This window comes from Mesoplodon bidens (assembly GCF_964165515.1).
Source record: "Mesoplodon bidens genome assembly, chromosome: 3".
In the NCBI taxonomy this organism is placed as follows: Eukaryota; Metazoa; Chordata; class Mammalia; order Artiodactyla; family Ziphiidae; genus Mesoplodon; species Mesoplodon bidens.
In genome coordinates, this window is record NC_138178.1 from 167,407,186 (window position 1) to 167,428,763 (window position 21,578).

General features: G+C 55.8%; 1 protein-coding gene across 1 annotated transcript in view; it reads right to left on the reverse strand.

The window, feature by feature from the left end:
• The window catches only part of ITPK1 (inositol-tetrakisphosphate 1-kinase), a 165,728-nt gene that overhangs the window by 63,569 nt on the left and 80,581 nt on the right, over positions 1-21,578 (reverse strand). The window contains exon 3 of the mRNA XM_081228151.1: positions 5,916-6,041. Coding sequence (XP_081084277.1) covers positions 5,916-6,041 — 126 coding nt within the window. The remainder of the gene's footprint in view (positions 1-5,915; positions 6,042-21,578) is intronic.

Sequence of the window (21,578 nt, forward strand, 5' to 3'; positions counted from 1 at the left end):
TAGCCTGCGGAGGGTGTGCGGTACAGAGTAGAAGGAGGCCTGGGCCGGGTCCCGGGAGCTGCTCGTTACTGCGGCGCGGCCGAGCCAATCCCCACAGGATGGAGAGGGAGGGGTCTTGAAAGTCACCCCCTCCGATGTCCTCCAGCATCTCAGGAGGGCACTGGAGCCTGCAGCTACACCACCAGGGAGCGGCGGGCCACATGCGGGCCCGCTTCCTGCCCCGGGGCCGGGCCCCAGCAGCTTCTCAACTCACGCCTCGAGGATCATCAGGGCTCTGAGGGCTGGACACGTGTTAACATACTCAGTCCCCCCCACAGTCCCGGGAGGTGTGGACGACGGCTGTCCACTTTTTATAGATGAGGGAACTGAGCACATGCCAAAGGCCAGCCAGCAAGCAGTGGGGAGGCCAGCTCTGAATCCAGGCAAGGGCTCCAGTTATCAGCGCTCCTAACCACCCTGCTGTGGGCGCCCAGCAGTCTGGAGGAGGAAAAAGGTAAATCTGAGGGCTCTAGACATTTGCACACAGAGTATAAGGAGGGTTCCAAGGAAGATGTACAAGTGTTCAACAGACACGCAGAAAGATGCCTGACATCATTAGCTGCCAGGGAAATTTTAAACCAATTCAAAACTACAAGATACCATTGCACGCCCACTAGGATGGCTAAAATCAAAGTCAGATAAGTGTTGGCAAGGATGCAGAGAGACTGGAACCGTTATATGCGGTGGGGATCTAAAATGGTACAGCCACCAGGGAAAATAGGCTGGCGGTTCCTCAACCGACCACCTGCCCCAGCAATTCCACTCCTGGGTGTATACCCTAGAGAAATGAAAACACATGTACGCATAAAAACATGCACGTGAATGTTTCCGACAGTGTTCTTCATAACAGGCAAAAGATGGAAACCACCGAATGTCCACCAGCTGATGACTGGACAGACACGATGTGGTCTAGCCATACACTGGAATATTATTCAGCCGTGAAAAGGAAAGCAGCACAGATTCACGGTACAACATGGATGAACCTTAAAAACATTATGCTGTGGGAAAGAAACCAGTCACAGAAGATGGTATTGTCTTTTTTTTTTTGGCCTCTACACGTGGCCTGTGGGATCTTAGTGCCCCACCCAAGGATTGAACCCGCACCCTCGGCAGTGCAAGCGTGGAGTCCTAACCACTAGACCACCAGGGAATTCCGAAAGATGGTGTATTATATGATTCCATGCATATTAAAGTCCAGAACAGGGAAATCTATAGAGACAGAAAGCGGTGGTTGTCTACAGCTGGGGTGGGCGGGGGGTGACAGTTAAAGGGCACAGCGTTTCTTTTTGAGGTGATGAAAATGTTCTAAAACCGACTGTAGTGATGGTTGTACACATCTGTGGATACATTAAAAAACACGGATGGTACACTTTGAAAGAGTGAATTGTATGGTATGTGCATCTCAATAAACTTGTTTTTTAAAAGGATAAGGGGTAGGGGGTAGGGAGCTGGGCTACTGAAATGCTACTTCCTTTCAGGTAATGATGACGAAGAACCAACGTGCAAAGTATGCGTTCTCTGCCGACATCCCCGCGGCGAGGGGAGAGCACCCTCCCAGATCCACTTCATACAACCAAACAGCTGACGGGGGACCCGAGAGGTGAGGGGGGCGGGGCATCGTCCTGCACGGGCCCAGGAGGGCCGAGCTGGACCGCTCAGAGGCTGGCCTGTCACGGCTGAGCAAGGAACGCTCAGGACCACAGGGGCCCTGGAGAGAGGACGGGGCACTGCTGAGCCTCCAATGGCATGAGTCCCTCTCCACCTCAGAAAACTGCCAGGTTCCAATGATCACAGTGTCCCCACTGCTCGGAGTTCATCCTGCGCTGGCAATTCCCCCTCCTAAGCAGGGCCTCTCGTTCCAGTTAAATCTGATCTTATCGCTCCCACCCTGAGCCTTCAGGATAAAGTCCAAGCCCCACAGCCTGGTGTGAAAAGCAGTCTCTCCACTCTTATGGTCCTGCAGGTCCCCACATCCGAAGGGAGGTCCACATGCACCCAAAAGGTGGCGCTGTCTGCCTCGTGAGCCCTCCCTGCCTCCTCCCAGCTACCCACTGGAGCCACTTTCTCCCTCCCCTAACCCACCTGGGCGCCCTGCACCAGCCCCGCACCCACGATGCTCTTCCACTTCACAGACACGTAGACATGTCTCCTACGTACCAGGCACTGTGTGCGGCAAAGGGGATACCCGGGGAGCTTGAAGCAGACGTGATCCCTGCCCCTGCGGAGCTAACCCCCAAATGGAGAGACTGGCAGAAGCAAGCAGTAGAGAATGACAAACTTCCAAACGGAGGGAAGGAAAGGTGCAAAGTTTTAAGGGCCCGGGACAGGGGATGTGTCCTAAGTCAGGTTATCAGAGAGACATCCCTGAGGAAGGGACACCTGAGCTGAGAGCTGGGGGTGAGGACAAATTCCAATTAAGGGAACGTCCTGTGCAAAGGCACTGAGGTGGAAAAGAGCTCAGAGCTTGAGCAGCTGCTGCAGGAGGGCCAGCAAGGCAAGGAAGGGGCGGGTGGGACAAGATGAGGCTGGGGAGGTGGGGAGGGAGGCCGCGGCCAGACTGCAGGCCTCACGGGCCATGTCAGAGGCTACAGTCTTCACTATCATCGCAATGAAAAGGTGTGAAAGAGTTTTTAGTCAGGATGAGCGGGGATCAGGTCTGCGTGTCTCCTAGTCCATCACTCTGGGGTCTGCGAGTGCGGTTCCTGGCTTCCCGAGGCCTTCTCTCCGGGCTGGGAGCTCCTGTGGACGGTGCTCAGCAAGCAGTGTGCCACTGCAGAGGAAGCTGTCCCTGTGGTCACACAGGGGGGCCAGGGGCCATTTGGGGGACACTTAACATCCTTCCAGCTAATGAAGATGGGGAGAAGAGGTGACTGTTTAGACTCAAACCTCCTCCTTCCGAGCTCATTCAGGGAAACCCCAGGAAGATCCACCTAGATGGCACCACCTAACTCAGGAATACAGTCACCGTAACACTTCTAGCAATTCTGGGGCAGCAGCAAAAGGGCCCCCCCTCAGCCCCTGGGCCACACCTGACAGCTGGCTCTGGATGCCACAGTGAGAAGGTTCTCGTCGCTCCCCTGCAGAAGCAGCCCTAGAGGCCAGGAGACCCTCCCGCCACCCCAGGGGACCTCTGTCCAGGTCTGTTCCCTGATAACTGAATCTCGGGCAGAGTCTCGGTGGCACCAGGCTGTCGGCTCCACGAGAACCTTGGCTCAGAAAAACAACTGAATCACCCTGATGATTCTCCAAGCCAAGCCCTCTTGAGGCCAATATTCCTTTTTCTGTGGGGGGAGGTGGCAGCTCGGGAGTTGATTTCTATGGCAACCAGCTTTAGTGATCTGCATAAGCTCCAGACACACAACCCCCAACCTGTCCACAAGGGCAGCCAGAAAAAAAGCATAACCTCTCAGCTCTGAGAATTCCTGTCCATCCCTGGGTCCTGGAGGTTTAATGGAAGCATCCCATGGGCGGAATGCTCTAAGGCTGTCAGAAACATCTCAGAAACTCATCTATCTTGACCCACACAGCCCCAAGCCACTTCCCCAGGGACCCAAGTATTGCCTTTGGTGAAGGCCCTTCGAGCTGAGCCCCTTCTGGGGCCAACCACCTTTCCCCGTTTTCTTACAACAAAATGCAGAAAGGCCAGCTTTGCAAACCCAAGCCCGAGGCCCTGCTTCCCGGCCTCTGAAATCTGAACGTCCCTCTGCGTCTCCTGACCCTGGGCCCCACCCCGCACCTAAGCCCGTGCCTCCCTGCTCATGTCCCGAGAATAAATATTAAAACAGGAATCTGAAAACAACGGCACGGTCAAGGTCAAGTGTCAGTCTATGGCCTGGCTCTGAACCTGAATCTCGTCTCTCGCACAGGGTGGGAAGACCAGGTCAGCGCCGACAGCCTGGGGCCCCGTGGCGGGAGGATGGCCTGCGTGCTGCTGAGCAGGCCTCACCTGGCACCTCTCAGTCCCTCTCTCCACCGGCCCCTGCCCTCCTCCTCTCTTCTCGGGGCCTGTGCAAAGTGCAGCCTGTCATCCTTCTCCCCAAAGGATCGTGCTCTTCGCAAAAGAGGAAACGTCCCGGCCTTAGCAGATATCCGCTTCATGCTCAAGCACAGACGGCAGTGAAAATTTATCCCGGAGATACTGAGGCTGGAAGGTTATCCTGAGGTCACCTCAGGCATCTGAGGGCCGGCTGCTGTGTGTGCCCTGGGTGGGACAACTCCTGGGACCCAGCCAAGACTTCCCTGGGAAACGCAGCCGGTGGCTGAAACCCTTGAAGCTGCACGTCCCCACATCCCGCCTGACACGTTCTCCAACCTTCTCTGCACAAGAACAGGAACACAGGGGACCAAGTTCCCCTTTAGTGCTCAGCCACCACCTGTCCTGCGCCGTGGGCTGTGGGTGTGCTTGCGGGGAGCAGGGGATGGGAGGCCCCCAGGGTTGGTTGTTCCCTAACTCCCAGTCCTTTATCTAAGAAAGTAATGACACAGGCAGTAGTGGGAGCAGCTGTAAGAACTCAGCAAACATTAGACACTTCTGCATACTCAGACATTTACTTCTCACAGCAACCTGCCCACCTTAAGAAGCAGGACCTCGCAGCAACCCCATTTTACAGAAGAGGAAACTAAGGCTCGAGGGGGTCATGTGATCACACTGGTATCGACCACCAACTAAGCACTGGCTGGGGCTTGAGCACCGGGTGAAGCACTTCATACGCATCGTGTTGTTTACTCTTCCCAGCACGGTATGAGGTTTTCCTGGTACTAACGCCATTTTACAAATAAGAAAACTGAGGCTTGGCAAGCTCACAGAGGAGCCCAAACACGCCTTTCCCCACGGCCCCCCAGCCCCATGGAAGCGGAAGAGACTTCAGGCTGCTGGCCAGGCAAAGGCCCTGCAGGGCACCACGTGTGGACAGCACACCTCCCCACTTGCGTGGGGGAGTGGGACGGGACACCAGCAGGGCCACAAACGGGCCACCAGGGCTCATGGGAAGCGGGAATCTGCCAGAGTCGGTCAAGAAGGGGGCGAGAGCCACAGGGAAGTGAGGGAGGCCGAGGCCACCGACCCTGGACACACGGGGGAAAGAAATGCTATCAGCAGGAGGGCTACTATGTGTCGATGAGAGTCCCCTTTGTCCTGATAAAGAAACACAGGACGTCAACCCTCCAGTTATCACACACTGCAAAGTGCTGGCCCGAGCATCCCTCCCACAGGGAGGCCCTCTCTCTCGGCTGCATTTTCACTGATAACGTGACCTTGTTTTTCATGACCCCTGAGCCGCTTTCCTGAGGAATGAATCACGCTCTTGTCCACAACACAGAAAACACAGGCCAAGTCAGCGGCGGCAATGGCAGCAACCCCCAAGGTGGCGGGCGCGTTACCGTGGGGTCAGGACCCAGGCTACTGGGGAAACGGGGAAGGGAGAAGGGAAAAGCCAAGAAGACTTGGTCCCAGCTCAGAGATGGGTACACAGGGTCAAAGCCGTGAGCTCGGAGAGGGGCTCTCCACCAAGGCAGGACTCAGGGGCCAAGGGCAGCCGCTCCAGTTCAAAGGCCCTTGGGGGTCCCTTTCTCCAGGGGTGGCAAGAGGGTTCCGCCCCTGTGCCAACTCAACACCTGTGGCTGCGGCTGTGTGTCGCTGAGGACGCAAAGGCACATGCGGACTCTGCAGTGCTCAGATCGGTAAATCAGGTCTCTAAGCGTAGAGGGCAGAGGGGGTTCCAACCGTGCCCTGGTTCAATCAGGGAAGTGCCCGGCCACAAGCCCATGTCTTCTTGGCAGTGGCAGAGCCGTGTGTACACAGTACACGGCAAGACAGCTCCACGGCTTTAGAAACGCACAGAACCACTCCCGGCCTTCCGCCTCACCCCTCCACGCACCTGGAACCTGTGCACCAGCTCCAGGGACTGGCTGTCGTTCTGGTCGGCTTCGAGGATGACATCGGTCAGTTTGTGGATGATGACGTCCAGGGGGCCCTGCTCCTCGATTGGCCGGCTAAGGTTCAGCTACAAGCGGGAGACACAGAGAAAAAGAACAACTTCAGCTCCTGAGCCCGCTGCCCCGTCTATCCCGTCTCCTCTGCATGTCCCTGCGGCACGGAGAGGGGGCAGGAGGAGGGCTGGCACTCGTGGGACAGGACGGGACGAATGGGATGAACTCGCTGAGGGCCTGGAGCCCTTCTGGGGCAGACCCTGTGTTTACACTTCTGGCCCTGAGCCCCAAGCGGCCCGGGGACACAGAAAATACACACGTGGGATCAGGGTGACGAAGTTTCTGTGGATCAAGGGAGAGTCACTGTGAAAGCATTTACCGGCCACACTGCAGCTGCCCTACCACCCAGGTCTTTCAGGTGGGGACACCAGGGTTCAGGGAGGTCAAGTCCAACGACTGAAGTCACACGGCCAGACCTGGACTGAGATCCAAGCGGACACTCTCTCCACAAAACTACACACAGTCTCGGCAAAGCTGTGATCTGCGCGAATCTAAGAGCTGCTGCTTTGAGAGACCAGAAGCTGGCACTTCACACTGAGATCAGGGCCTATGATGACAAAGTGAGGGGGCACTGGGCTGCCTGGGATCCCTGAGGCCCGGCTCCATTGGGGGGGGCGTGTTTATTTTTTCAAGAGCGTGGGGTTAGGAAGATCGGGCCCCGGGGGAGCCAGAGCTGCTGGCTGACAGACAGTTGGCATCACCTGACCCCCAAGACAGGAGCACCTGCCAACAGCCGGGGCCGCCTGACACCGAGCTTCCTGACTGGCCAGATGTCTGCCGCCCGGCACGCGGCCGCCACCAGCTGCATGGCCCGCTCCCTTGGAGGTGACGGCGCCAGCCCGGCACCTGGCTGACCCCCTGGGTGGCCTCAGCAGAGCCCGGAGATGGCCACCAGCCCCATCCCTGCCCTCAGCCCCACCCCCAGGGGGGCCTCCCTCCGGGATTCCTGGCTATTTGTTTCTAAGTCATTCATAAAGAGATCACGGTGACAGCTCTAGGCAGACACTGTGCTAAAAACGTACGTCCGTTCGTTTCTTTTCATTTTCAAACCACACAGTGAGAAGGAATCCCACAAACACTGACTTCTGAGACCCGCCTGGGACCTCGCGGTGAGAGGGCAAAGCCAGAGCTGAAGCCGGGCCTGTCAATCAGCGCCTGTCCCATGCCCCATGCCTGCTCTGGGCCACGGGAGGCTGTCCTCTACAGCCACAACCACCCGGCTGCCTTGTCCTCTGGCTGCTGGCCGAGCCCGGCCATTTGGAGGCACCAGCAGAAGATGGGAGGGGGGAGGGGAGGGGAGTCTGGGTGTTTGCTCCCGCCGTCCCCACTGCACAGGGCAGCCCCTCTCCCAAGACCACCACTGTCTCTAAGCTCTTCCTTCCCCTGGTCCCCTGAGGCCTGGGGTGGTGACAGCCCGCCATTCTTGGGGTGCCTCACCACCTCCCGCTGGCTCCTTGGACCCTGCCCACACCTTGCCATCCTCCCTTATTTAGAGTCTTTTTCCGTTAAGGCTTCGGAATGTGCCAGCTCTTTTTGGCTGATATCCTTAACTCCTCTTTTTTATTGTCTGCCAGGAAAGATGTTAAGGGATTTTACCTATTTGAAAAAAAAAAAAAATTCCATGGACTTCACCAAAAGAAAACACTGAAGAACACTGATCCTCCCCCATGGTGACTAGCCTGTGTACAAAGCAGCCAAAATGAGACCAGCTGAGAAGCTGCCCATCTTCTGGGACTCGTGGATGGGGAAGGGAAACGGCGTTTGTCCTCACAGCACACCCAGGAGCTGGGGGTGATGGTCCCCCTTCACAGACCAGGACACCAAGTGCCCAGGAGGAAAAATGACCGGGCAAGGCCTCGCGGGTGGGAGGTGGCCCGGCTGGGGCCTGGACACACAGTGACACCAATGGGCTCAGCCCGCAGCCTAGCTGCTAGGTGTCCTGGGGCCTGTGCAAAAGCCTAGCAGCGTCCCTGGGCCTCAGTTTCCCCTTGGATAAAAAACAGGAAACTCCAAGGACCTTTCTGGTTCTGTCCGCAGATTCATTATTACATTCCCATCCAACTCCACTTCCCAGAATAAAACAGAATTGGAAGGCAGGCAGAGCAGCCAGTGGGAAGTGGGAACACGGGCAAAGAACAGCTCATTCTCAGAGGTGCCACAGACACAAGCCCATTTGTGTTGTAACCGCGGCTCCACTGTGACAGGCACCAAAACAAGAGGCCAATATTTTCAGACCAAGACAGCCACGGATGGAAGAGAACTGGGTCACATGGTGATGCTGGGCAGGGCGCCCCGGGCCTCAGAAACGCCATCCCAGAGAGAACATTTCCCATGCAGCAAGAGGGCAGTCAGCCCCTGAGAGGAACCTGGGGTCCCAGTGCGACTGGAGAAGGAGGTGGGCAGGAAATGCCCTCAGCTCATGCTCGCCTGGCATCACCCAAGGCCTGTAGGCCTGACAACCGTGGGCTGTTTGGAAAATAAGCTCCCCGCATTCCCGGCCGCCCCAATGAAGGTAAACAGTCGAGTTTTGGAAGCCGGCCACCTTCCTTTGTGTATTTTCCAAGCATTTTTGTGCCAGTGAAACCCTTTCACGAGAACAGCAATCAGGACACACGTCAGGTCTGGATGGTCTCCGCTCAGCATCGCTGCAGCATCCTTGCTGGGGCCCAAGCAGAGCTGGGCTAGAGTGGCTCTAGAAGGCCCTCCAGGGCTTCCCTGGTGGCGCAGTGGTTGAGAGTCTGCCTGCCGATGCAGGGGACACGGGTTCGTGCCCCGGTCTGGGAAGATCCCACATGCAGTGGAGCGGCTGGGCCCGTGAGCCATGGCCGCTGAGCCTGTGCGTCCGGAGCCTGTGCTCCGCAACGGGAGAGGCCGCAGCAGTGAGGGGCCCGCGTACCGCATAAATAAATAAATAAATAAATAAAAGGCCCTCCAGCACCGCCTTTCCTCAAGGGACCAGACAAGCCTTGGTCATCCTGAGGGGGTCTACCCCAAGGAGCCGGCAGTCTCTCCCCACTGGCTGGGAATGGGGAGAACGCCCTCTGGGGCTGCATCCTCAGGAGTGGTCCTCAGCAGACTGTGGGCGCACGTGGGAGAGAACCCAGGACCCTGCAGAGGAGGAGACCCTCAGAGGGGGGAGGACACAGGAGGGACCCTCAGGAGGGAGAGGCAGTGCCACAGAGGAGGGGACACTGCAGAGAAGGGGGACCGCAGAAGACAGGACTCTCAGGAGGGGGATACTGCAGAAGATGGGACCATCAGAGAGGCAGGGTGTCAGAGACGAGGGACCCTCAGATGGAGGATGCTGCACAGAAGGGAACCCTGGGACCAGGGGAGGCAACTCAGAGGCTTCGTTTCCCAGATGCAGTGGGGATGGGGGCTGGGGTGGAAGTGAACTCAGTTCAGTTGTGTCATTTTGTTTTTCTGACCACACTCTGTTCGCAGAAAAGGGAACTTTCCCAGGGACCTGTTCTCTTCCTCAGAAAGGGTTCCTCTCAGCCAGTCACAAGGTGTCCCGATGAAAGGGACGGCTGCCGTGGCCAGAGGTCTGCAGGCGCCACATTTCTAATTCACGCCATCCTGTGAGGCCAACGCTGGATGCTGTTCTGTGAGCACTCAGAACTCGGAGAAAACAAGGGCCCCCTGTTTCCTCAGCAAAGAAGGCAGTGAGGCAGACTAGGGTGGAGGGAGGGCTGGGAGGAGATGGGACAAAGGCCCGCGGACACTGGTGGCCCAACAGTCACCTCTGACCTCCGAAACAAGCAACCCCATCATGCCCAGGCCCGGACCCAAGGTGAGCTGGGCTCCGCCTACCCCTGCCTTCCCCACGACCTGGTCGAGGAACACAGGATGGGATAATGGGCACAGCAGACGCCTGGAAACCCCTCCCGGCTCAGATGCTTCTGGGCTGGAGCAGGTCACTTAACTGCTCTGTGCCTTGGTTTCCCTATTCATAAAATGAGGATGTCGTAACTACACCTCCCAGGGCTGGATGAGAACATTCCATTTAGAGATGTGGCACACGAGCCCTCCAGACAAGTTCCTGCTTCTGCTTGGTCACTTGTTAATTCGACCGGTATTTTCTGGACCCCACCTGTGCACCGGGCACAGACAACGACCCCTGCCCCCTCAACTCAGGGCCTCAGGCGGCCGGAGGAGCATCTCTGTTCACTTTGGATGCAGCCCCAGCTGCCCCAGTCCTTGCACAGGGCAGGGCTGTGCTCCTCTGCCAGAGCGAGCCCTCTGCCTGGGATGTCCCCCACCCCGCATCCCCCTGTCCACGTGTGAGCTCTTACTCATCGTCCAAGTCCCAGCTCAAAAGTTCAACCCTTTTCCAGACCTCTGAACTCACCCCTCCCCAAACAGGAAGAATTAATGGCCCCCTCGTCTCACCCGTGTCCCCAGGACCCTCTTGCACATCCCTCCAGGACTGCACTGTAACTTCCAAGTATAAAGGCATTTCTTTAACCCTCTGTCTCCTCCACGAGACCGTGAGATCCCCAAAGACCAGGGCTGGGGCTTGGCGTCCCCAGGACCTAGAACCGGGGCTCCAGACAAGAGCTCGGTAAACGTCTGCTAAATGCGCTGGCAGCTTTAAAGAACAGAATGAACAACGCAGACCAAGGAGGAGGGACCTTCCGTAGAGCAGGGGGACTCTTTTCTGCTAAGAGGGTTGAAATAGCCTCCCAGAGGAGGAGGTGTCCAGATCAAGCCATGGAGGGGAGAAGGAAGAACGGGACCTCCGGAGACGGGTGGCGGCAGGGAGCTGTAATCCAGGTAGAGGGGGCAGCTACAAAGATGCAGGACTCGCCTGCATTAAATCCTCTCCCGTATCTGTCAATTCCAAATGCCTCCGGTGCCCTAAGCTACCACCTCAGCAGAAAGAGCTTTTCCTACAGCACTGGCCCCTGAATGGCACCTTGGGTGGGGGGGGGAGGGTGAGGGGTGGCCCATAACCGCCCCTTTCTCAGGCCTGATCTGCAGGCTGGAAGCCGAGGACCCAGCGGAAGACCCCAATGCCTAGGGGACCCGAATTCGGCTGTGGTATGAACAACGAATACAGCATTAAGCTGCTAAGAATTTGGGGTGGCCGGTTTGGGCGGTTAGTCTACCCTCATAGAGTCCCCAGAGGGGAGAGTGTGGATGGGGGAAGGGTGGGGGGTGCCGAGATGAGATCAGAGGCAGAGGGTTTCAGCTCTCCGGAGGGTTCTCTGGGCTGTGCTTCCAGCTCTCCCTTCGCTCCCAAACTCCTGCACGTGCTTCCTTGGCATGATCAATAACCAGCTAGATACAAAAGAAGCAGGTCCATGGGTGAGGCTGGGGATTCGGGAAAACTGGCTCCACACCTGCTCCCGATGCAACATGCAAGGTGTTCTACCCAGAGGCCTGGGCTGCTAAAAAAAAGTCTATACTTCTCTGAACACCCAGACAGGCTGTTAACTGACCTCTCAACTGCAAAGGCTGCAAGGGAAGCCAGTGAGGACGTCAGGCAGGTGTGGTTACCATTTCACAATCACACTCGGCAGCCGGGTCTTGTGAGGAGTGGCTGTGAAGCTGTGAGGCCTGGCACATTATTTAAGCTCGGTGTCGCTCTCACGGGTCCCCAGCTCAGGCTATTGTGAGAACTGAACAAGTTCACGTGTGTAAGTTACTTAGGACGGAGCCCAACACAGTGTGCAAGAGCCGTGCACCGGTGCCAGGACTACGAGGCTTCTGGCCTGAAAACTCAGGTTCCGAGGAGGGTGACCACACAGGCCTGTCCTCAGATGGGGTTTCCTGGATGATAGGAGAGTGTCTTTTATTCTGATGGGGCAACACTTGGTGGGCTGGATAGGGGCAGGTCACCAGAAAGATCAAGGCATGATTAGATCAAGCCATGACTGCAACTTTCAGCCCCACTCCCTGTCCTTTGGCTGGGGTGGCTGGAAAATGAGATCGTGACAAATCATGCCTTTGTGATGACGCTTTCATAGAAAATTCCACAGGTACAGGGTTCAGGGAGCGTCCTGGATGGTGAGCACGTGGAGGCGCTGGGCGACTGGGTCGCTCAGAAGGCACGGGAGCCTCTTCCCACGCACCTTGCCTGACGCACCTCTTCCATCTGGATGTTCAACCATATCCTTTCCCATAACCCTTTTGTAATAAGCTGGCAAATAGTAAGTCCACTGTTTTCCTGAATTCTGGAAGCCACTCCAGCAAATGAATCAAACTAGAGGAGGGGGTCATGGGAACCTGTGAGGGGTCAGGAGCACAGGTAACAACCTAAACTTGCAATCGGCATCTGATAAGTCCGCAAGGATTCATCTAGTGGGACTGAGGCCTTACCCTGTGGCATCTGACACTCATCTCCAGGTGGTCAGGGTCGAAACTGAGTTAAACCGTGGGACACCCAGCTGGTGTCGCAGGATTGCGTGGTGTGGGAAAAGCCCCCCGACACCTGCTATCAGGCGTGGTGAGTGTGTAAAATTGTGACAGTAAAGGAGAAGGGCAGGAGGTATGCTTTTCCTATTCAGTTGTGTACTCAAAAAGGTCAGCGAGGGCTTCCCTGGTGGCGCAGTGGTTGGGAGTCCGCCTGCCGATGCAGGGGACGCAGGTTCGTGCCCCAGTCCGGGAAGATCCCACATGCCGCAGAGCGGCTGGGCCCGTGAGCCATGGCCGCTGGGCCTGCGCGTCCAGAGCCTGTGCTCCGGAACGGGAGAGGCCACAGCAGTGAGAGGCCTGCGTACCGCAAAAAAAAAAAAAAAGATCAACTATTCCATTTCCCTATTCTTAGTCTTCACCTTACTACTGACCAGTGGAAATTTCCCCCACGTACTGTTAACAAGAGCTCAGGTGCAGACGAGAATTTGAATTCTGCAAAGCTAGGTCACTTGTCCTATAGCTCATATCAGACTCCTCAACACTTTCACGCTGCCACATTAAAATGGACCATCAATGTTAATGACGATAAGTAACACAGAGTCCTGACTTGGGCCACAGACTAGCTAATGAGCACTGACCGCAGGAGGTGCAGATGAGGACACTGGGTCACGGACAGGTTAAGTAGCCTGCCCAAGGTCATCCCATGACAGCTGCATGGGATGAGCTGGTCTCTCTCCTGCCAAAGCCAGACAATCAGCCACTAAGCCAAAGGGTGCCCCGGGCACCTGGGGCTTTCCTTCCATCCCTTTTCTGCCCCTCAATTCACCCCTGCGGAGGGCGTGTTTTCAGCTGTGACTTCCAATGCAAGTCGCTAGATGAAAAGTTTTTGACTCAGCCAAGGTCCAGACTCAATGGCCCAGATGAACGGCAAGTGGGCAGGAGGCTGATTTATTCCTCTGGACTCTCCACAGGTCTGAGGGGCGGGGACGGAACTGCCATATGCAACATGGAAAGGCCTCGCCGGGCAGAAGCAGTGCTCTCCTGAGAGAAAAGTCAGGCCTGGTGCCTCGGGGACGGACTGCAGAAGGGTGCCTGGCCTCGGAGGATGCAGCCCCAGTCCCGTGTTTCTTGGCAGCGTTGGTTCCAAAAGATGACAGGGGACAGAGCCCGAAGGCCCTTCCCGCCAAGAGCGACTCTCCCTCCCAAAGGAGCTCCAAGAGGCCCTCAGAGAGACCTCAAGAGCTGGGGGTCACGAGGGACTGGCCACCAAGACCTGCAGGCTGGGCCAAGCACGACGTTGGTCACCCCGGCAGCCTCTGCCCCAAACACTCCCGGACCCAATGCCCCAATCTCTGAGCAACTGGTCTCCAATGACTAGCATAACAAACAACAATCTGGTTAAGGCAGACGCGTGGGTAACCCTTCTCCCCCAGAAGAGGAAGGGCCAACTCCTTCAACGGCCTAAGGATGAAGGTCCCTTGCGTGCAGCTCCAAAGTTCTGGGAATCTGCAAGCCAACTTTATCTCAAAGAGCCGGAGAAGTCATTGCCTCTAGCATTTAAGACAGTGCTGGCAAAGCCTCAGTGCCGGGCTGAGCCCTCAGCAGGCCCTCCGGCAGGCACGGTGCCGAGGAGCAGTGTCAGCTCCCCCTTCCTGGAGACTTCTCTGCTCCCGGGCCCTCCAAAGCCTCATCAGTCACAGTGCTTGCTGGATCCGCTTCCTCCGAGACCAACCAGTAACTGCCCTTGGGGTTCAGATCGGACTTTTCTGGGCCCCAGGCATGATATTTACACCACTGGTGAGTTTCAGAAAAAGAGTTCTCCTTGGCCTGTGTGCCCTCGCTGAGGTCCAGGACTGTGTCCTGTTCCTCCCTGTGACCCCTGCATAGCCTGGCACAGTGCCCGGCTGCGCCAGAGACCAGCTAACATGTACTGAAGTGCTTCCCTGAGGCTAGAGACTCAGACCATCCACCCATCAACCTACCCATCCATTCACACAATGTTTATTGAGCACTTATACAGCCACCCCTCCAAGTAAATGTTATCCCCGTTGTGCACTGATAAAATGAAGACAGAAGGACAAGGTAACTTGCCCGAGGGCACTGCCGGTGGGGGGCAGGCCCGAGGGATTTCCGACCCCAGTCTCTTACCTGCTCCTTTCCCCACAGCCATCACCCTCATTCTGTTTTCAGCACGCTGTCCCAGCTCCCAGGGGCCAGGACCCCCAAGGTCCCCTAGCTTAGTATGCCTACACTGTGCTCAGGGAGCGGGGCTCCACAGGGCCCATTGGAACCCCCAATCAAAGTCTTCTGCAGAAGTCCAAGTGGCCCCAGGAACAAGCTGCGGACACCCTGAGCCTGGCAGGGTGAGAAAGTCGAGGGTGCCTTGGGGCCACGGAGCAAACAAGGATACATGCCCAGGGGACAAGCAGGGTGACGTGGACGCCCCAGTTCCAGCACTAGGTCGTGCACCCTGCAGAGAGGAGGCCTGGCCTCCACAGGGAGCTCGAGAGGCCCAAGGCCTTACAGTAGCTGCGTTCTCAGCCAAGCTAGCAGGCCATGAACTTCCGGGGGCTAGAAAGGCCGGGCTCCAACCACAGCACACAAGAGCAAAGGAGGAGCCGCCCCTCGGTCACCCGCGTGGCTTCCTGGGCTTGAGCCTTGCCCTCCCAAGCAGACCATGAGCGTCTTGAGGTCCCCTGCCTCTGGGTGCCTGTCTACAACCAAGTATAATGCAGGATCGGAGAGGCACCAGACACTGACCCTCAAGGACCCAAGAGGGTGGATGAGGAAAAGAGGCAAAGGGACAACAGTCCTCCTGTCCACCTCATCTGACCACCCCAAAGCTAAAAGCCTGGGCTGAGACGGGGTGAGGCTCTCCATCTGAGCTCTCCGCCAGCTCAATTCAAATGCCACCATCCCTCTTCCAGAGCCCCCCCGACCCCAACCCTGAACTGGCTCTCACCTTTCTCTCTGCACTTCCTACCGAGGATTTCAGATCAAGCACTGACTGACCTGGATGCCAACTTCCCTCCCTTGAAGTTTACCTTCAAGATGGTAAACTTGAAGTTGGTACCCAACGCATGCTGCATCCTCCACCCGAGCGACACGTGAGGCCAACGAGGTGATGGAGGTGTGAGAGAACGGCACTCCGCGGGCCACAGGGGTGAGGGTCCGCAGGCAGCAGAACGTGACTGCAGGATGTGCAAAAGCACATGGGGTGAGACGTGTCTCCTTTGACAAACTCTCAAAACATCAAGAACGCAATAACAGCAATCCTTGCTTCTGCTCTTTAAGATTTAAATAAAAGAGAAACCGCTACTGCTTCACGAATCAGACACAAAAGACTGTTCTTCAATCTGGCCTTGTTTTCTCGGAATCTCAGTGTGGGGGGATGATGAGAGTACCTGCTTTGTAGGGCCGCTCTTTCAGCCGTTCGCTCAGCCTTTCACCCACCCGTGCATCCAGCCATGCATTCGTTCACTCACTCAGCAGTTCCTGTGAGTGAACCCTTTGTGCCTGGCTTTGCTTGAGTGCTGAAGATACAATAGTGGACAGGACGGCCAAGGTCCCTGTCTCAGGACCTCATACTCTAGTGGAGGAAGATGAACAATAAACAAATAAATAAAATAATTTCAGGTGGCCATCAAGCATCACAACATGAATAAAATCAGTGTAGAGAGCATACTGGGGCGGTGGTGGGGTGGAACAGACTCATCAGAGAAGGCCTGTTAGGAGTTGAATTCTGTCCCCCCACAAAAAGGTTAGATTGAAGTCCTAACCATCAGTACCGTAGAAGGTGACCTTATTTAGGAACTGGCGCATTGCAGATGTAATTCGTTAAGCTGAGGTCATACTGGAGTAGGGTGGGCCCCTAACTCCATATGACTGGTGGCCTATATTATAAAAAGGAGAAATTTGGGTGCTGACACACATCAGGGAGAATGTCACGTGAAGATGAAGGTGGAGATCAGGGTGATGCATCTACAAGCCAAGGACACCAAAGATCACCAGTAACACCAGAAGTTAGGAGAGAGGCCTGGCACAGGTCCTCACTCACAGCCTCAGAAGGAACCCACCAGCTGACACCCTGATCTCGACTTCCAGCCTCTGGAGCTGTGAGACAATACATTTGTAGTTTAAGCCGCACAATCTTGAATTCGTTACAGGGCAGCCCAGGGAACTAACGCGAGGCCTCCCCAAGGACCCATCGTCTCAGCTGAGACCTGAACAAGGAGAAGGACCCAGGAATGATGGAGGAGGAACGGGGAAAGCCGGGTGGGGCCCCGAGCACAGGCTGCACTGCGGGGGGGGGGGTCCTCAGGGGGAGGGGGACAAGGGCACGAGGCAGGTTGTATAGAGCTGCCAAGGACGGGACTGGGAGTTGGGAAGGTGTCCCCAGTGGGAGGGGAAGCCCCCGGAGGGCGCTGGGCAGGGAGTTACCTCTCAGTTCTCTCTGAAGAGACCACTCTGGAAGTTAACACCTGTGAGGTGTCGGCAACCAGCCTCGAAGACACTGGAAGCACTTAACAGGCACAGTTGTCAATTTTATGGCCTCACAGAACAGAGGGCTTAAGAAGGAACTTCAAAAACCAGGATACTCTGAAGAGGGCAGGTCAAGAGCCTGCACTGACCGGCCGAGTAACGGGGGGCCATCACTTTCCTTGTCTGTAATACGAGGGCCCCGGGGCTGGTACCCAGAGCTGGTGGGATGAGAATAGCTGACCACCCCCAGCTGGGATTCCCAAACCATGCCCCCTTGCTCCCTGCCCAGCCCTGGCTGCCAGCCCAGGGTGGTTTTTTTTCCTGCTGACAACGGAAAACACATCTCAATGTTGCCTTTATCTCCACGATCTTTGCAGAACGGCAACTGGCAGCTCGGTCACAAGCGGCTAAGAATTCTCCAGGCCAAAAATACTCTTTGTGCCTCCTCTTTAACAATGAGAAAGGAAAACTTTGAGTCAAACTTCTACAAAGCCTGCAAAGATTATTTTTCAAGCCCCAAAGCAGTATCCTTTCTATAGTCATTTATTTCCAGTCCAAAGAGAGCATCCCTTGAGGCAGTTTCCAAATGGGTATTTGATATAATGTTAATGAAAGCATTTAAAAAAAATTAAACACATCCCATGGAAAAGAGAAGTTCAGTGTTCTCCAAATCGCTTGAAAAGGTGCTGGGTGGTATCCAGTCAAACTGGCATCTTTAGCGCAGGGCTCAAGTATTTTAAAACGCTTGTGTGCCCTGGCCACTGACAGAGGGAGAAAGTTGGCGCTAGAACCCTTCCCGAACTCACTTGGGAGAATTCTAGAGAATGCCAGGTCACAGAAATGTAGAAACTTCACCAAACCACCACGGAAAATCCTATAGACAATGTATCTGCCCACCCCTGCCCTGCAATGGGAGGAAGGCCCCAAGGATCACCACACACCACACAGGAGGGGGCAGCTTGGTGCACTTCCGATCAGCAACTTCCCGGAGTGGCACGTGGTGACCCTGACAGGTTGCTAAGACTTGTGACGCGGAGACTGCAATGCACTCGATGGCTCTGAGCAGCTGTCTTTAAGCTCAGGTCAACGGGTGACAGTGGTGACAGGGCAGCTCACGCACCCTGCGAGGCCAGCCCTTCTGGCCGGGGGCGGGCCTGCATCCGGGCCTTCCGCAAAGGGCCTGGCAGTTCCATCTCACTGCGGCAACAGCTGCTCAGAGGCGCTTAGGAGGCCTCGACAAGGAGACGCCCGGAAGAGACTCAGAGTGAAAGCAGAGAGCTGAGAAAGCCCGCGAGTGCAGCAAAGGCTCCACTTCCTAAAGCAGGCGGAGGAATGAAATCGGTCGCAGGTTTTTCCCAGGGTCTACAAATTAAATCAGCAAGTCCATTCTCTAGTCTGCATCTTTACTCCTGTCCTGCCCCTAGGTCCTTCATAACCATTTTTTTTTTAAGATTCCATATATATGTGTTAGCATACAGTATTTGTTTTTCTCTTTCTGACTTACTTCACTCTGTATGACAGTCTCTAGGTCCATCCACCTCACTACAAATAACTTAATTTCATTTCTTTTTATGGCTGAGTAATATTCCATTGTACACATGTGCCACCTCTTCTTTATCCATTCATCCGATGATGGACAATTAGGTTGTTTCCATCTCCTGGCTATTGTAAATAGAGCTGCAATGAACACTGTGGTACATGACTTTTTGAATTATGGTTTTCTCAGGGTATATACCCAGTAGTGGGATTGCTGGGTCGTATGGTAGTTTTATTTTTAGTTTTGTAAGGAACCTCCATACTGTTCTCCATAGTGGCTGTATCAATTTACATTCCCACCAATAGTGCAAGAGGGTTCCCTTTTCTCCACACCCTCTCCAGCATTTATTGTTTGTAGATTTTTTGATGATGGCCATTCTGACTGGTGTGAAGTGATACCTCACTGTAGTTTTGAGGACACGGGGAGGGGGAAGGGGAAGCTGGGACGAAGTGAGAGAGTGGCATGGATTTATACACACTATCAAATGTAAAATAGATAGCTAGTGGGAAGCAGCCGCATAGCACAGGGAGATCAGCTCAGCGCTTTGTGACCACGTAGAGGGGTGGGATAGAGCGGGTGGGAGGGAGACGCAAGAGGGAGGAGATATGGGGATGTATGTATATGCATAGCTGATTCCCTTTGTTATAAACCAGAAACTAACACACCATTGTAAAGCAATTATGCTCCAATAAAGATGTTAAAAAAAATTAAATCAGGGCTTTCCTGGTGGCACAGTGATTGAGAGTCCGCCTGCCAATGCGGGGGACACGGGTTCGTGCCCCAGTCCGGGAAGATCCCACATGCTGTGGAGCGGCTAGGCCCGTGAGCCATGGCTGCTGAGCCTGTGCGTCTGGAGCCTGTGCTCTGCCACGGGAAAGGCCACAACAGTGAGAGGCCTGTGCACCACAAAAAAAAAAAAAAAAAAAAAAAAAAAAAAAAAATTAAATCAGCAAATGCAAAAGTGTTGTCATAGATTCTGCTCAGAGGCCTGTGACTAAGTGGAATTTGGTATTAACTGCAGTCCTACAGGTGAGAGGAAGACCCGAGGGTCACCCAAACTAAGCCTGGGGGGTGGGGGGACCAGGTTCAGGAAGGTCCTGGAGGGCGTGACATCAAGTTTAAACTAACTGCACTAGCACAGCTGCACCTCAGAGGAACTCGAAGAAACAGCCACTGTATCAACGCACAGGGTTGCCAAGCCTAGCGCGTAGTTAGCTTTTCTCATCTTAGCAGGAGCCTTTATCAATGTTGCACATAGGGGACAGTCTTCCCATCAAACATCCCCCAGCACCTCCTCTGGGCCTGGACCCTTGCTAGGCACAGGCATAAGGACCAGGGCCGAAGGCAGAGAGAAAACCAACCAGGAATCAGTACACAGTGACCACAGGGGTGGCCCGAGCAGGAGTGGAGGACCGTGCAAGGGGTGAGGACAGCCAGGGTCGGGGGTGAGGGGTGTAACCGAAAGAGTGTGAGCTTCGTCAGGGAAGACGCCACACTGGAACTGATCCTGAGCAGCGGGCGATGGGGCCAGCGCGTGTGAAGGGGCTCAGGTCAGAGAAGAGGTGGGAGTCTGGGGACAGAGGAGAAGCCAGAAAGAGGGTCACACAGATCCCTCGGGGTCTCAGGAGCCAGGGAGGGTTTGTAATGGGAGAGAATGGCCGTGTGTGCGTGTGTAGCAGGATAAGACCAGGGCACAGGGGGGCTCCTGGGCAGCACGGGGGCGAAGAGAAAGGTGTGGAACCAGGGCAGGAATGGGGGTAGGGAGGGAAGAAGCAGAAGTATACAGGGACCGAGTGGCTGGGGACCGAGGATGGGGTGGGGTGTGCACACAGGACAGATGCCTGTCAAGCGGTAGGGGTACGGGGTGCTGGCCACAGCCTTTCTCCAAAGCCAGGAGTGGAAGAAAAGAGTGGGCTCTCACAGCTACTGAAGCCCGCGCGCCTAGAGCCCGTGCTCCGCAACAAGAGAAGCCATCGCAGTGAGAAGCCCGCGCACCGCAACGAAGAGTAGCCCCCGCTCGCCGCAACTAGAGAAAGCCCTCGCACAGCAACAAAGACCCAACACAGCCATAAATAAACAAATAAATTAAAAAAAAAAACACAACAGGGCTTCCCTGGTGGCGCAGTGGTTGAGTCCGCCTGCTGATGCAGGGGACACGGGTTCGTGCCCCGGTCCGGGAGGATCCCACATGCTGCGGAGCGGTTGGGCCCGTGAGCCATGGCCGCTGAGCCTGCGCGTTCAGAGCCTGTGCTGTGCAACAGGAGAGGCCACAACAGTGAGAGGCACGCATACCGCAAAAAAAAAAAAAAAAAAAACAACCCAGCAGCCAAAAAAAAAGAGTGAGCTCTGACACCGCCGTCCCAGACCCCCAAAGTGTGAGCCCCCAAAAGCGATCTAATGTTTTCCCCATAGGTCCCTCCTAACCTCTGATCCAACACCCTAGTCACGGGGCCCTCCCTCAGCATCCTGCCCCAGCCAGTCCCTCAGAGGCTGGCTGATTTAGGAGGGAGATCCCGCAGCACCCAGCAGTTCCTATGGCAACCACCCCTTCCTGTCTCTGCAGGAGGGGGAGGCTCTGGAAAACCCAAAGGTAAAGCAGCGGGATTTGCTGGAAGGCAAGGAGACCCTTGAGTTCCTTGATCCTGACCCAGAAAACTCTCCTTCTCTCTGGGGAGCCTACAAGTGTCCTCAGAAGGTGACTCCAGTCCCTCTGCCCGGTTATGCCTATACTCATTTATTTGTGTGCATTTCCAGAACCTTCTGCCAGGAATGGACATGGGAGGTGGGCTCTGCCATAGCACTGACCGTCCGGGGTTGAGATGATCTGTCTGCTCTGCTTCCCCTCCTCAGAGGGCGGGGCGTGTCCTAGTCACCCGTGTGAGGTGGGGACTCAGCAAATGTCCCTGCTGGCTGAATGGATGCACGCCGACACGCCCAGCAAGGTCAAGTCAGAAACTGAGATGAGAGCCGCGGCAGTGAACTCACCGGGTGGAGAGGACAAGTCACAGCTGCAGCAGAGCAGGCTGCACAGCTCCAGCACACGGGGCAGCGGGCCCTTACCGCTGGGCCCAGGCTTCGGTGGGCCCCTGCGCCTGGACGTCCCCACCCTCCTGCAAACCCCTCACCTCTCAGGCCTGGCAGCTCCTCCGCAGGCCTTTCCCTCCCCGCCCCA